Genomic DNA, 16,182 nt, shown 5'->3' on the forward strand with positions numbered 1-16,182 from the left:
TATCGCGTTTGAGAGAACTCGGTCTTTTCCAGATCGTATTCGACAATTTCAAATAATATAATTTTTATTATTGATTTTTTCACTTAATTTGCATTAAAAAATTACAAAAAAATAATTATATTTAAAACTATATATAAATTATAAAATGCGCAATTGTTTTTCAAAATCATGCAAACTCCTTATTTTAATATATTTAAATATGTCCCAATGTCATCTACCAAAAATCGGCACGAACTTTCCGGACAACCTAATAATTATTTAATTAATTAATATAATTTAAACGTAGTGAAAAGAGTGCGCAGAAGATGTATAAAGGCGATTATCACAAAATTGCAACAACCATTTATAGAAAATATCCTAAATTTTTATTATAGAGAAAATGGACATATTACATGTCAACGAGTTTACATAACCGCTTGTTATCACGCAACATGGTGTATCGTATTATCAATACTTTTCATATACTCTCCTCGTATAAGACTTATGTCTGTTATATACATAGCAATTGCGTTGTAATTGTTTGGTGGTATGTTTTTTTCTGCCTTTTATGATCCTGAGGCTCTGGCGTCACACGATGTGGATACTATATGTCTCTTTGTAAAATCAATTCCATGAATTAAGCGTATATAATATAATGTACTAAAACTCATCGTAATTATCAATACACATCGTCTATATCTCGTCGAGACCGTCAGCATCCACGATCTGTTTGCGATCTGTCATCGTTGTTGTTATTGTGGGGTAAACACGAAAACGCATTCGTGTCCGATTGCCAATAAGATGAAAATGATTTAAACAGGAAAGAGGAGGATGAGGAAGGAAACGGAAGGGAAAGAGGATGGAAACTAGTACTCAAATTCTCCACTTTTAAAAAATTACGATTAGAAAAATCTTCGTGTAACTTTAAATATAAATGAGTGTCTGGCTGTTTATTTTAAGATTGAAATATATGTAGAATGTAAAAAAAAATTGAATTTGACAGAAATTATCGAGAAAACAATTTCCCAAATTGACAAATTTTAAACCTGTTTTATATACACAGGTATATTCATTCGAAAAATTTCTATCTTATTTATTTAATAACTAATTTTTGCAGAAAAGAGGTCAATTTTATTTTTAAGGGAGATATAGTATAAATGCGATAAATTCAGTGGCTTCATCGAGATAGTTACTCCTTTAAAAATTTTAAATGCAAGTAGGGGATTATTTTTAAGTCTTTTAATACTCGTTACAACTGTGCTTTCTGAGGATTTTTTCGAAAAATTACGCTACTTTCCGATAAGAGATAGTGTATAGACTGCAAAGAAAGAATTTAACATGAAATAGGAAAATATGAGTCTTGTTTCCATATTCCTTGCATCTGAGCTTTCCTTATCGCAGTTGCTGCGATAGTGATCATAATTACTTCAGGATCAGTTTCAGTCAGGAAGAAAGTGATAACGCGATTATATATATATATATATATATATATATATATATATATATATATACATACATATATATACATATATACGATATGCCATAATATATATGTTTCAATACAAACGTTTATTATGAAATTATAGTGACATCTGCGTATCACAGGAGAGCTCAGTCGATTCCTCAGAAACCACTCCATATCATTGTCGTTTTATACGCGCATTATATTTTATTCATTTAAATTTTGAATGTGAAAGGAAGAGGTATTATAACATATTAACAGAATAAAATTTCATACTTTTTTTTGCAAATTTTTTAAATTATATATATTTGTACACATAATACCCGACTTCTCCCCAAATTATAGATAATGAATATTTCTTATATACAGAATATAAAGTAATTAATATCAAATATTCTAGGAATGTGTGTTTTCACCAACGAAAAACATTTAAAAAGGTCTACATAAACATGAATCGAGAAATGTGTGTGATAAGAAGGAATTTTATTATTAATTAAAATCAAACAAATAATAAACAATGAAACAATACAAGTAATACGATGAAATAAAACTTAATAAAAATTTTAAAAATATATTAAATTGTCACAAAAAATATATTAAATTGTCACAAAAAATATTTAAAATAGCTTCCTCCTAAGTTATTGCGATGCAATTTACATTATATATTTTGTTGTGTACTGTTGAAAAATTCGTAAAATGTTGCATACTTGCTCGATTTTTTTAAAAATATTTTATCAGTAAAAACATGTCCCTGAATTACTTGATATCAATTAAGGTACACCTTGTATAGTATATATCTATACCTATGCATTTTCAATTATTTGATATTAATATGTCGCGGCGGATTTAATGTCTCGAATGGAGTGGTCACTTGAGTTTCGTCATATGTTACAGATGTTTTTGTATTGCTCTTCGTATAGACCTTAATATCGCTTTTTCTTTATATGATAATTATAATTAAAAAGCAATCTCGAAAGTAACGCTTTCGCATCAGCTTATGAAATATAGGCGCCTTAGAGAAAGATATAAAGAATATCGCAGGAACGCTAACAATCATAATGAACGCTAATAATAATTTCTTACTGATCGTAATATTTCTTTGAAATAACAGTAAATATTAGAAATGATACATCATTTCTAGTAAGCAATTATTATAACAAAAGAATGCAATTAGCGTACATTTTAGTGCCTGTCGACTCAACTAGATTTTTCAACTTTCGAGATTTTATCTAACAAACCTTCTCTAACAATTATCAATAAGATTAATAGTTTCAAGCATAGAATTAAACTCTCTTAGACCCGGACAGCGAATATCGTGTATACCCGCTTATATAATTTGAGTCAGACTTCTTACAAGAGTTACATAATTTCATAATATTATATGTACACGCGTGCTTTTCTAGGTCAGATTCCACGATTTTCAGAGTTTACTTACTTGAATCTAATAAAATACTCGCAAAAAAATTCTGTTACCTTGTGAAAAACATTTCACAAATAAAAGATTGACATTTAACTCATTAACGGCTAGCGGATCCATTTTTGTAGTGGACAAAAATTTTATTTTACACACAAATTAAAAATTAATTCTTCAATAATAAATAATATTTCTTTAAATTTTTGGTTTATAAATTCCAAACATATTAAAGCTTTTCAACTAAATAACTGTGTACATTTTTATATTGCATTATATAATAATTTTTTAGTATTATTTTGAGACTCTTTTAAAATAAAAATAATTTTGCTTTAACTAAGATTCTTAAATTATGGTGTTTTTAATGAGTTAACAAAATGTCATCATAATAATTAATCTATAAGTTTATAGATCAGCAATTATTTGAATTTAATTACAATTGCATTGTTAACACCATGCATTTGGATTAAATTATTATCACAATTAGCCGCTATATTTTTGAAAATGTGATTTGATATAATTCATAAAATATTCTCTATATGACAAAACAAAGTTTATTCGATTAATTGTTAAAATTCTATTAGTCTAAAGTACTTGAAAATTAGTTGCCACTAATTTTTCAGTAATTTATTTTACTATGATGATAAAAATGTATGTTGACACAAATAAATTGCTCATCTAATACCTTTAGAATACTAACTAATTATAAATCAAAGTTTTATAAGAAATGCCTCATCATCAGTAGTATTTTATAACCTTATGATTGATCGCAAATCAATCAGTTTGTGTAGTAACAATAGTGGTATGTGAAAACAAGTGTGTCACCTAACAGAAATTTATTCTTACTGGCGTGAATGAAATGCGCCGCGTCTTAATAAGTAGAAAACTTTCAGCGTTTTACGTATAATATCAAGAATCTCAGTTTGAAACATTTAGACAAACAACTTTTTTCAGCGTTCGCCATTACTTTAGCTATATCTAAAACTAGAGTCCTGTCATCAACATCGAAATTATTTTTACTTTAAAATGTTCAAAAATACAGGACTGTATTTGATTCGCCTCGCATCAAACGTGCGCTAACATTTAAAAAAGTATCGTTGATTTGAAACTTTCTCTCTCTCTCTCTCTCTCTCCCTCTCTCCTCCCCCTCCCCCCTCTGTCTCTTTCAGTTACTCTCTCACTCTCTCATTAGCTCATTATTTGGAGTAAGAGTTTTATTCGCGCTTTATCGCACAACTTACTGTGTTTAATATTCTTATCTCTGCGTATATGAAAATAAAGTAAAAACTGGCTGGTATGTAGAGTCTCCTCGCTGAAAAGCTCACAACAATACGCTTTTTTCTGTTCGATATATAAATGTTATGCATATACGTACTTAATCGACGTTTATATGTCGTTTATATTTTTCTTCTTCCGCATAATCACTACAATGTAATACTAATATACTATCTATATTAGAATAACGCAAAATATATAAACAATAGAGTAGAGTGTTGTACTATATTTTGGTAGAAGATCGAGATAAAAAAGAAAAAAGAACGTTACAACATATATTTTGATTATGTAGAGAGAATCAAATGGCGGAAGTCGTACTAAGGAGTGTGTTGAATACCACAGAATTTTTCAGAATCTTTCTTTTCTGATGGACAAAATTATGTGTAAAAACTTTCTTTAAAATTATAACGTATGCATTTTATTATAATGGAAGATAAAAAAAATTAAAAATATACACATTATAAAACACAAAATGCACATTTATCGTCAAGTAATTACTTAAATCAGATTTTTACATTACTTGTTCCAATCGCGAAGTCATATTGAGATCCACGTTTAATCAAAAGCATCAAAAATGTGATCTCATTTTTAAATTTTATAGCTATAAATTATTACCAAGATATAGCTTAACACAAATAACTCAAATATTTGACGTGAAAAAGAATCTCGATCTTATTTATATTGCATCAAAAGAGACATAGAGTACTTCTAAAAACAACGTTGTTCTACGACACTTTTTCTTGCAACAATCCACAACTTTAAAAAAAAACTCGTTTGGATATTCAATTGATGCACACTTGGTATCCAACAGACTTCGCTACACGTATTCAGGCTGAATGATCGGTAGTCGTGATATGGGCAGTGAATGATTAAGCAAGTACCAATATTAAATAGGCTGACTCTCCCATTGAGGCGCCCATTCTGGAAGTCGTCAATCCACATTTGATGGCGGCGCGGCGTATCTGCTACGGGAATCCGAATCCCCGTCACATATGTACTTTCCTGAAATATCACAAATAAAAATTAAGACACTTTTACGATAATTATACTCTTCAATCTTTTTAACATAAAAAATAAATAATGCATGTAAAAGTAAAGCTCTAAAATGTCTTTGAAAAGTTCAATTTTTAAATAAATATTTTAACAACAAACATTAACAATTTACATATCTAAAATATATAATTTATTATTAATAACGCTACAATATTATACAATCGAAAACAACTTTATTTGTAAATAACACAAAAAGTGTTCTTTTTATATTGTTATTGCATAATCAACTAATTGAGTAATGCTTAATAATCTAATGAACGTACCAGACACGAATTTTCGCTTCACCAAGCTTAATCTATATCCGGAACCTATGAGTTCAAATTCGACGCCCGACAGTGTGGTCCCTTCGCAATTGAACTGGGTGAATATGGTACCCTGACTGCCCGGACCATGTTCGAGCTCGACCCGCGCCTTCAGGGACCCGACTCCGTTACCTTCGCTATGTTGCGAAAGTTCTGTGAATTTCCATAATACGCGATTTGTGTCGGATAACCATTGTGCTGGTGGTTTACTATTGAGTGATTTGAAGCCGCCATCGATGGGCGCCGCCACATGAAGATTTAGTAAAGGACTCGGTGAGGCCATAGCGCGACTATTATATTTGTAATCGATCTAGAATTGAAAATAATTTCATTCGTAACATGGTATACAGAACGAACTATATACAGTATGTCTCAAAATTTTCCGAATTGAATTTTTAAATTCAATACTAGTGGCACGATTTGCTCGTACTTTTGAAAGTATGTTGAGGGAACTTATCGCGCACTCCGTGTAAAATTTCAGCAAACTACGTTCAAATTCAAGTAGTGTTCAAACGTTTCCGTCGCATTCAAACCGGCTTTAAAACAAAATTTAATTACAACACGTTGCTCCATATTAATATCCATTTTACAATGAGTAACGCACGTCGTAAACACCGTTCATGCGAAACGTCTGAATACTGCTCGAATTTAAACGTAGCTTGCTAAAATTTTAACACGGAGTGCATGATAAGTTCCCTCAACATATTCCCAAAAACATAGGCAAACTACTAGTATTAAATTTAAAAATTCAGTTCAGAAACTTTTGGGACATACCGTGTATATTTATGTTGTACTCAAGGAAGAATTGAATCAGTTATGTTAAAAAATTTATATAAATTGTATATATACTTCACTGTGTGCGTGCACGCGCGCGCGCGCGAGAGAGGGAGTGGGAGAAAAAGGGGGAATGGGGGAGAGAGAGAGGGGAGGAAGGAAGAGAGGGGGGAGAGAGAAAGAGGGGAGAGTGACGGGGAGAGAGGGGGTGAGAGGAAGAGAGAGAGGGGGGGAGAAAAAATAGAGGGACGGAGAGAAAGAGAGGGAAGGGGAGAGAGAGGGGGAGGGGGGGAGAATTTTAAGTATAGTAACTGTATAAAAATTTATTAAAATCAAAATTTTAATTCTAGAAGGTAAATCTTTACTTTAACTCATAAATTAATTATTAATTTTATATTTTAAAAATACTTTGCGCAATGTCAAACTTATGAATCTCGAAATGTATTACATTTATTAAGCTTCTGACATAGCTGATTCAATTCCTCCTTAAAGCTCCCGAGTAGTTTCCGGCCATACTGGAATTGTGACGTCATAAGCGAGAATAATGCTCTGTAAATTCTTGTGTGTCATTTTTAAATAAAAATAAACTAGACTACAGATCGCTTTAGCACACTTGTAAAATTGTCCGAAAACTAAGCTTTTCCCTTGACAGTTGATAAATAGCCGTAAAATGAGTGTCAAAATAAGCCTATTTGAGAAAAAAGCGGTTTGATAGCTGTTTAAAGAAGTGGAAAATGTCCCTTCATACATAGTATATTCCTTGCTAAGCTTAGTTTTAGGAGTATTTTACAAATGTGCTGAAGCAATCTATAGTGTTGTTTCATTGAAACACCTTTTTATTTAAAAATGACACGCAAGAATAATTTGGCTGTCAAAACGTCACTTTTAAACGTCAATGCGAGACAAAAGGAGAGAGAATAATTCAGACAACGCGAGATAAAAGTAGAGAGCATGACAGGGTTCTTATTCCTATCGCAGCTATGGTTGTCGCCACCGTCAACTTACGAGTTTTTTGGCGATTACTCGGGAGCCTTAAGGAAATACTCAATAAATATAGTTGCAAATTATTGGCCGAATATACCTTAAGATCGGTGTGGGTCGTTTCACATTTCCAATACGCGACCAACTGAAAGGGGCAAGAACCGGCGCCGTCCTTGCACTTGATCTGATATTTGAGGATGTCTACGTTGAAATACGAGGCCGAAGGATTCTGTTCGGCTTGCCGCCGTAGCAACGTAGTTAAGGCACTCATGTTGAATTCGAAGATCGTACTGTCGACGGTAGTTTGTGTCGCGTCCCTGCAAACATTCCAATCTCTTATTACCAGTTGTTCTTTAATGCGATTAACGCTAATTAGCCACAGTAGTTATATGACTTACATGCTAATAAGCTGACTATTGGGCAATAGCCTTTCCAGTCTGTTGGTATTTCTTACGCGAAACGTAAGCTTGGCGGGATTAGGATTGTTCGCCAGGACCGCGACGATGCCGGCTGGGAACGAGAGCATCATGTCACCGCTGAGCTTCACCTGGCACCGGGTTTCATCCGTGCCGCGAAAGTAGGAATGCACTATTTCATGGAACGCAACCGCCAATGGAATAGTATCAGCCAGACCGATTGTGAGCGGGGACGGTCCCCGCGAGGAGCCGACGCCTACGCCGGCTGTGCGAAATTCCAGACTGGCGACGCTGTCGGCGCGAGATATCGTCGCAGGCGACATTCTTCCGCGCGACGAAGAACCCTCTCCTCTGCGTGATGGCGGTCTGGGTATGACGATCGACCCTGTTGGTGTCGAAGACGTGGATTGTTTGGGCGGTAACGCTGGCGTGATGTCTCCGACTTCCGAAAATAAATCTCCGTCTAAAGACAAAGATGATATATTGATTGCTTTGATTCCGTTTTCTCTTTTTTTATATATATATAATTTCATTTCAATAAATAAATAAATAATGTATATATTAATAACATATATATTAATAGAAATCAAATCAAATTAAAGGCTCCGGTGTGTAACTTCACTAGTAATGTAATCGACATATCACTCGCTGATGATGGTGTCTAAATGAGAGACTGAAACATACAATAAAGACAAATAGAACAAGAAAAATTTAGCGTTTTTATTTATCACGCCTGGCTTTCAACTAGAACAATTTTCTACTAATAAAATATATTAATAGAGTTTACCTGGGAATCGAGTATGGGAGTGTATCGGTGGCGCGGACTGCGGCGGCTGCGACAAGGTTGGCGACGTGGAGAGCGGGGGAGGGCTCTGCAGCGGGGCGTAAGGATGGCTGCCGGTTGGTGTCGATGCGCTCGACGGCGTACTGCTAGGATTGAACAAGTTTAGGCCAAGTAAATCTGAGCTTGGCTTACCTCCTAATTGCTGTGACACTGACTGAGACCTTTTCATGTGATGATCGGAATCGGTATTCGATCCTCTACGTCCCTGTTCAAATATAATGTATCGTCAGACAAACAAAGAGTATCTTCTACTATTTTATATATATAGGGTGTCCTGTAATTGGTGAAAAACCTGTTAAATGCAAATTCTTGAGATCATTCGGAGTCGATTTTTCCTCAGCGAAAATATCGAGAGACGTCGTCATTTTTTGCAAGTTTTCAATTTTTGTCATTATATATCTTTATAATTAAGCCTTAAATTAAAATTCTATTCCAATAAACTCTATCTGAAATTAACTAAAGAATAGTTTTGGTAATTTTTTAACTTCAAAAAGTTTAGTTTGCGAAGCGCCTTTTTTTCAATCGCTTATAACTCGAAAATTATTGATGCCTCGACATTTTCCCTGAGGAAAAATCGTCTGCAAATGATCTCAAGAATTTGCCTTTAGTAGGTTTTTCACCAATTACCGAACACTTCGTGTATATATATGTATATACAGGGTGTCCGGTAATAATCGCCTCACCGCTCATATACAGATAGAGCAGGTCAAACTGAGTAGAAAAGTCCTCTACCATTTTTCGATTTTCGAAATAATTATCGAGAAATTAATTAAAAAAGATCGGCGAATCCGCGCGAGTAAAGCGCACGCGGCGAGAAGGCCGTCTCACCGCTACGCGGTTACTAGGCACGTTACTCACACGCATCCATTTCCAGTCGTAGACCGCTCCTCCTATCATTCAATGAGCGCCTAGTAACCGCGTAGCAAGCAGTAAGATGGGCCTTCTTGCCGCGCGCTTGTACTCGCCCAGATTTGTCAATCTTTGTTAATTAATTTCTCGATAATTATTTCAAAAAATGGTAGAGGACTTTTCTACTCAGTTTGACCTGCTCTACCTGTATATGAGCGGTGAGGCGATTATTACTGGAGACCCTGTGTATATATATATATATATACAGGGTGGACCATTTTAATCCATCCAGTCGAATATCTCGAAAACCAAGCCCGAGAGAAAAAAATGTTTCAGATAAAATGGTTTCGAGGGGGCCATAAGATGGTACCATTGGTTTAACCTTGAAAAGTCATTTGAAGATCACGTGAAGGTCACTTCAAGTTTTTTAAATGGAACACCCGATATATTTTTACATATTCTTGTAGCTCATCTCGAGAGCTTTCCAAAACACTTATGATAAAGTATTTTTCATTAAGTATTTTTTGAGTTATGAGACTTGAAAGTTGCAATATTTTGACATAAAATACAAGATATCTCGTAAAATATTCATTTTTCGATTATCTTACCCTAATACTTTTATACATAGAATAATGAGATGAATCAATTGGTGTAAAGAAAACACATAGTTATCTTTAAGAAAAAATCTGAATTTGCAACTAGCAGTTACACATTTTTATTTTAACATAATTATGTGTTTTCTTTACACCAATTGATTCGTCTCATTATTCTGTGTATAAAAGTATTAGGGTAGATAATCGAAAAATGTATATTTTACGAGATATCTTGTATTTTATGTCAAAATATTGCAACTTTCAAGTCTCATAACTCAAAAAATACTTAATGAAAAATACTTTATCAAAAGTGTTTTAGAAAGCTTTTGGGGTAAGCTACAAGAATATGTAATAAAAAATATGGGGTGCCATTTAAAAAAATTGAGGTGACCTTCACGTGACCTTCAAATGATTATCCAAGGTCAAACCAATGGTACCATCTTATAGCCCCTTCGAAACTATGCAACACATGTCTGAACCATTTTTCGATATTTCGCTTAGTTTACGAGAAAATTGACCGTATTGTTTAAAATGGGCCACCCTGTATATATGTAAACATAGAAACATATAATAGTAAATGTCTAAAATTCATCATATCACATTTTCAACTTTTTCCAAATTAAAATAATATTTCTGTTATGAATCGCAAAATAAGCAAACGATACATATCATATACAGAGTGTTCCAAAGTCAGCGTACCATCTGTTAATGACAGATTCGTAAGATTACTTAATGATAATTTTCCTTTGCAAAAATATCAAGGAAAATCATCATGTTTTGGAAGTTTTCAATTTTTGCCTTCATATATCTTTGTAACTAAGTCTTAAATTAAAATTCTATTATAAAGTAATCCTCTTATAAACTCCATCTGAAATTAATTGAATATAGTTATATATTTTGTTAATTTTTTAACTCCACAAAATTTAATTTGCAAAAAATCCTTTTTTTAATTATTTATAACTTGTAAAATTATTGATGCCTTGACACTTTCACTGAGGAAAAGTCGTTTCCAAATGACCCCAAGAATCTATCATTAGCAGGCGGTGCGTTGATTGATACCCTGTATATAAGATTTATGTTTTTAGTATACAATAGTACTCACTGTTGGTGCAGGTGATAAGGATAAATTTTCCACTGTCGCCCTCAATTCGTCCACGCTGGCGCTCATGGGTGCACCGCCGTTGCTGAGAGGCTTTATTTCCACTCGAATCTTACGTTCTCTCTCGTCTTCCGAATCCGTGTCCGAACTTGAATAAAATCCCTTCTCGTTTTCCCAGGGATCTGGCTTCGGTCTGATGCAGAAACCATCTTCGTCCACTTCCGGTGTCGGGGTTTCCGACTTCCTGCTGTCGTCCTTATCCTCCCTACGGCGTTCGTAACAGAGAGCATTTAGAATAACATACTTTCAAAGGTTCCAGCAGGCCCAGTGCATTATACATAATAAATTTTTCGTGCTAAAATATTAAAATTATTGCGCTTATAGGAGTGACACATGAAATAATTGATTCGAATCAAATATTATCAAGTATTTAATTTTATATTTTGTACTGATAGACAAATGTCATATGTATAGATTCACGAATGCTTTTTTTGCGAGTTGTAACTTTGTAATTTTCTATACAACTAAATAGAAATATAAATTTTTTAAACAAAAGTTTAACATGCTTTCTGCAAGACAATATTATTATTAGTCATTATAACAATTTCATTAAAAATATATGATAGAACATAAAAATAAAGAATCCAATCAAAAGATCACTGCAAACAATTACCAAAACATAGTTGTCTGAAAAACTCGTATATTACTTGAGGATTCAAATCGAATATCTTTTATCAATATATATTTAATATATTAATTTTAATTACATTTATTTATTATACGAGTAATATCGAATAATATTGCATGCATCTGATAGTTTATTAAAACATTGGAAAATTTCTGCAATGACGTATCATTATCAATGCAAAAAATGCATTTGTGGGTCTATGTGAGAATTATAATAGTTTAAAATAAACATTTAGAATATTTTACACTAAAGCATTTCGAGTCTGAGATTCACATCCAACAAAGATATATTGAAAATTTATCCTGAATAAATATAAAAATAAATATACATACATATATATATATATATATATATATATATATGTGTATATATATATATATATATATATATATATATATATATGTATATATGTGTGTATATATATATATATATATATATACATATATACACACACACGCACGCAGGCACGCACGCACGCACGCACGCACGCACGCACACACACACAGAGTGAGGCATTTATATTGAGATATGTCAAAAACTATAGAAGTTATAAAAAAATTTTTAAATAAAAGTTCTATGATTTCGAGGGAGATATAAGATGATGCCAGACAATTATTAAAGGTCACATAAAGGTCACCTTTAATTTTTTAAATAGAACCCCCCATTTTTCATTGCACATTCTTGTAGCTTACCTCGAGAGCTTTTCAAAACACTATAATAAAATATTTTTTCATTAAGTACTTTTCGTATGAGGCTCAAAAGTTACAATATTTTGACACAAAATACAAAATATCTTGTTTCAACATTCAGTTTTCGGTAATCTTATTTTAATACTTATGCACAGAATAACAAGACGAATCAATTGGTGTAAAGAAAACACATAGTTGTCTAAAGAAAAAAATATATAGCTGCTCGTTGCAAATTTATATTTTTTTAAGATAAGATTACCGAGAACTGAATGTTTTACAAGATATTCTGTGTCAAAATATTGTAACTTTTGAGCCTCACAACTCAAAAAGTACTTAATGAAAAAATATTTTATTATAGTGTTTTGAAAAGCTCTCGAGATAAGCTACAAAAATGTGCAACGAAAAATAGGGGGCTCCATTTAAGAAATTAAAAGTGACCTTTATGTGACCTTCAAACAATTATTCCAGGTCAAATCGGTAACATCATCTTATATTCCCCTCGAAACCATACAACTTTTATTTGAAACATTTTTTTATAACTTAAAGTTTTTGTGAAATATCTCAATATAAATGCCTCACTCTGTGTGTGTGTGTGTGTGTGTGTGTGTGTGTGTGTGTGTGTGTGTGTGTGCGCGTGTGTGTATATATATATATATATATATATATATATATATATGAGTACATATTGCGCGATATTTTATGCTGGTTGTGAAACTGACTCTATATGTGCACTAGGTCTGCTGTGCATGCATATACTGACAGGTCAGACTTTTCTTCTTTGTTGCTGCTTGTTTCTACGAGATCCTTCTTCTTCTTCGCCTTTTTTTCCTTTCGCTTTTCTCTCCTACTGCGAAGAAACCCTGTTGGTCGTGGACACCCCAAATGTAGAAAATAGGACGGACTGCAGTGTATATACTAGCTACTTATTAAATATATATATATATATATATATATATATATATATATTTAATATGAATTTATATATTTAATATGGATTACTCTTACAGTTACACCAAACTATAAATTCATCTCTATTTGTGAAATTAACGTATCAAATTTTCTGAATCTACTGCAATTAAACATCTATGTTTACAAATCAATTTTAAAATCTTTTCTTTTTAATTATTTTCCATTGCATAAATAATATTTTACACAAAGGAATTGTGATATTTTAATGATTTGGCACTATTACCTAAAAGTATAGCAGAAAACTTATCTGGGAAAAAAGCATCCTTTTAGGATGTTTATAATATTTTTGCTAACACTACATTTTGCAATTAAACTGTATATGTAAAAAAAAATAAGAAAAAATAAAACGAAAAAAATTAAACTTGCATTACTAAGTTTATACAACGTATGAATATACAGCGTGCAATTCAAATTTTGTAACAATTACTGTTATTTATATAAAAGATATATGTATAAACTATTATTTTATTTCATATTATTTATATTTTAATTAACACACGCAATACACGCTGTATATTTATATAATCTAATGACGATTAATTTACTTTCCAAGTGTTCGAAACATAGCGCCACATGATTAAATAGCACCTAATACAAAACAATCGACATGTGTCGTATCAATAACTAGCATATGCATTTTTAACTAAATAACTAACTTTGACATTCTCTGACAATGCTGACATAAGTTTTGTTATAAATATATAAAAAGTTTGTCGTTTATATATATTCGGATAAATATAGATTTAATTTTAATTAAAAAATGCATATTAAATTACAAAATTAAAATTTATATTATTTAGAAAATAATATTTATATTTTCTTTGTAAAGAAATATTTTTAAATTTCACCTTTTAAAAAAACGCATATCAGCATTTTACGAAACGACAACTAACATAAATCATCTAAATTATCTACATCAAACGAAAGATGTAGATAAGAGTAAAGAATGCAGAAAACATAAAATCTAAGTAAAAATAGAACATATCACGTTAGTACAAATATGAAGGTACCCCACGCACCACCACCATCAAAAGTCCTACTGGTATCTGCATCTCGCCTACTCTCTTCTTAAATTGTTTTTCTAACAATTACCAAACCTATACTGATATTGCAGTTATAAAATTGCAGTTTGCTTTGCACGCTTTTCTTCGAAAAATTGTATAAATAAAGAGACATATATATTTTTCTGCAAGCGAATATAACGTTACTATGCATGCACAAACATAATCTCAAACATTAAACGAATAAACGTTTAAAAGAAGAATAATTAAGAAAGAGAGAAAGAGATAAATAGATAGGAATATATACATATGTTAGGGCTGTAAATAAGAGATTAGGATTTGCTAATATCCGGATAATTAATTTACATAATTATTCAATTACTCAAATCTATTCAGATAATTTAAACTTTAATATCTGAATTTTGATATCCGAAAAGTCGAATCTATTCAAATCTACAAATTTGCTAATCTGAAGTGTCTAAACTATTTATTAGATAAAAACAAACAGAAGATTAATTACAAAAAAACAGCTTTTTAATTATAATAATTAATTATAATTATAAATATATTCTCTATTATAAAAAACATATCTTTTAAAATAAAATACCGAATAAATATAGAAAAAATAACTTCTAAATAAATAATTTCTAGTTAATTTCTAATTAGCAAAATTTAGAAAATACAATTTGGCAATATTTTTCTATTATTTATAGAATTATTAATATATTTTTGTATTATTTATTATTATGATAATTAGTTTTCCATCTATTGTAATATTTGGATAGTTCGGATATGAATTCATAAATTCGTAGATACGAATCTTAAGATCTAAATTTTCAGATTTAGATTTGAGTATTCGGATAATAAATTATCCGGAGATTTACAGCCCTAAATATATATAAATATATATTTGAAAAACTTGTTGAGAGATTAACATGAATGCTATGAAAATGATTTTCACCGATATAAAAATATACTTCGGGATAGTAGTTGCTTGCAGAATCACGTATCGCTATTGAAAAAGAAGAGAAGAAATTTCTACACTTGGAAAATAAACATAAGATGTAAACGTGAGCCATGCAAAAATTACGAATTTTACAAAAACGGCTCACCTGAGGCCCCATCAGTAGCCAACCACACTTGTAATTCAACATTATTCAAGTCCAACTCCCTTTAGAATTTAGACATATTTATTTATTTTTTATTTCATAGCACTGTCATTAGAATGGACTTTAGAAACATAAAATTTTATGCTATGTGATTTATCTAATTAATAAAGTTATTCGGGACGTGTCAGTAACAGTATGTTAGCATCTTTGGATTACTCATGACATGTAAAAATCATATAGATGATTATCTTATGATTATATGACCCGGTCACATTTTAGTTTATTTATATTTACATGAATTAGAATGACATATAGAAAAACAAAAATAAAATTATGAACATGCTTATTAAAATCTATGATATTTATATGAATAGAACGTTTATTTTTAGTCTTTCACGTGGATTTTATATCTAAAAATCTATATATAAAAATAACAAGTTTAAAACTTTTTTGAATATTTCATTTTATAATAAGGAATACGTTAGACAATTTGACTGTGTATCTGCTTAGACTGTACACGATGTATCAATCTTATATATTTTCCTATCATGCTTGTGTAAAATAGTTGATGTAAATTATTGTAATTGAATAGTATATATTTACGTAGACGATTGTTAGAAAAACAATTTACGTGAAACTTCAAGGAAGTACGAGAATAATTGCTCATTAGACTCTTAATATACTTCTA

General features: G+C 31.3%; 1 protein-coding gene across 8 annotated transcripts in view; it reads right to left on the reverse strand.

Annotated features, from left to right (window-relative positions):
- Positions 1-342: 342 nt before the first annotated feature.
- Positions 343-16,182, reverse strand: part of LOC140668219 (F-BAR domain only protein 2) — a 28,091-nt gene continuing 12,251 nt past the window's right edge. For 3 of the 8 annotated variants that reach the window (XM_072897020.1, XM_072897024.1, XM_072897027.1), the window contains 7 exons: positions 13,176-13,275; positions 11,042-11,303; positions 8,441-8,702; positions 7,636-8,116; positions 7,338-7,554; positions 5,444-5,792; positions 1,526-5,129 (listed from right to left, as the gene is read on the reverse strand). In XM_072897020.1, the coding sequence (XP_072753121.1) occupies positions 5,059-5,129; positions 5,444-5,792; positions 7,338-7,554; positions 7,636-8,116; positions 8,441-8,702; positions 11,042-11,303; positions 13,176-13,275 (1,742 nt within the window). In that variant the 3' untranslated portion in view covers positions 1,526-5,058. Of the gene's footprint in view, positions 5,130-5,443; positions 5,793-7,337; positions 7,555-7,635; positions 8,117-8,440; positions 8,703-11,041; positions 11,304-13,175; positions 13,276-16,182 lie in introns of all 8 variants that reach the window. The other 5 variants (XM_072897021.1, XM_072897025.1, XM_072897028.1 and 2 more) reach the window with 3 other exon arrangements.

The sequence above is a fragment of the Anoplolepis gracilipes genome, chromosome 7 (assembly GCF_047496725.1).
Source record: "Anoplolepis gracilipes chromosome 7, ASM4749672v1, whole genome shotgun sequence".
Lineage (NCBI taxonomy): Eukaryota > Metazoa > Arthropoda > Insecta > Hymenoptera > Formicidae > Anoplolepis > Anoplolepis gracilipes.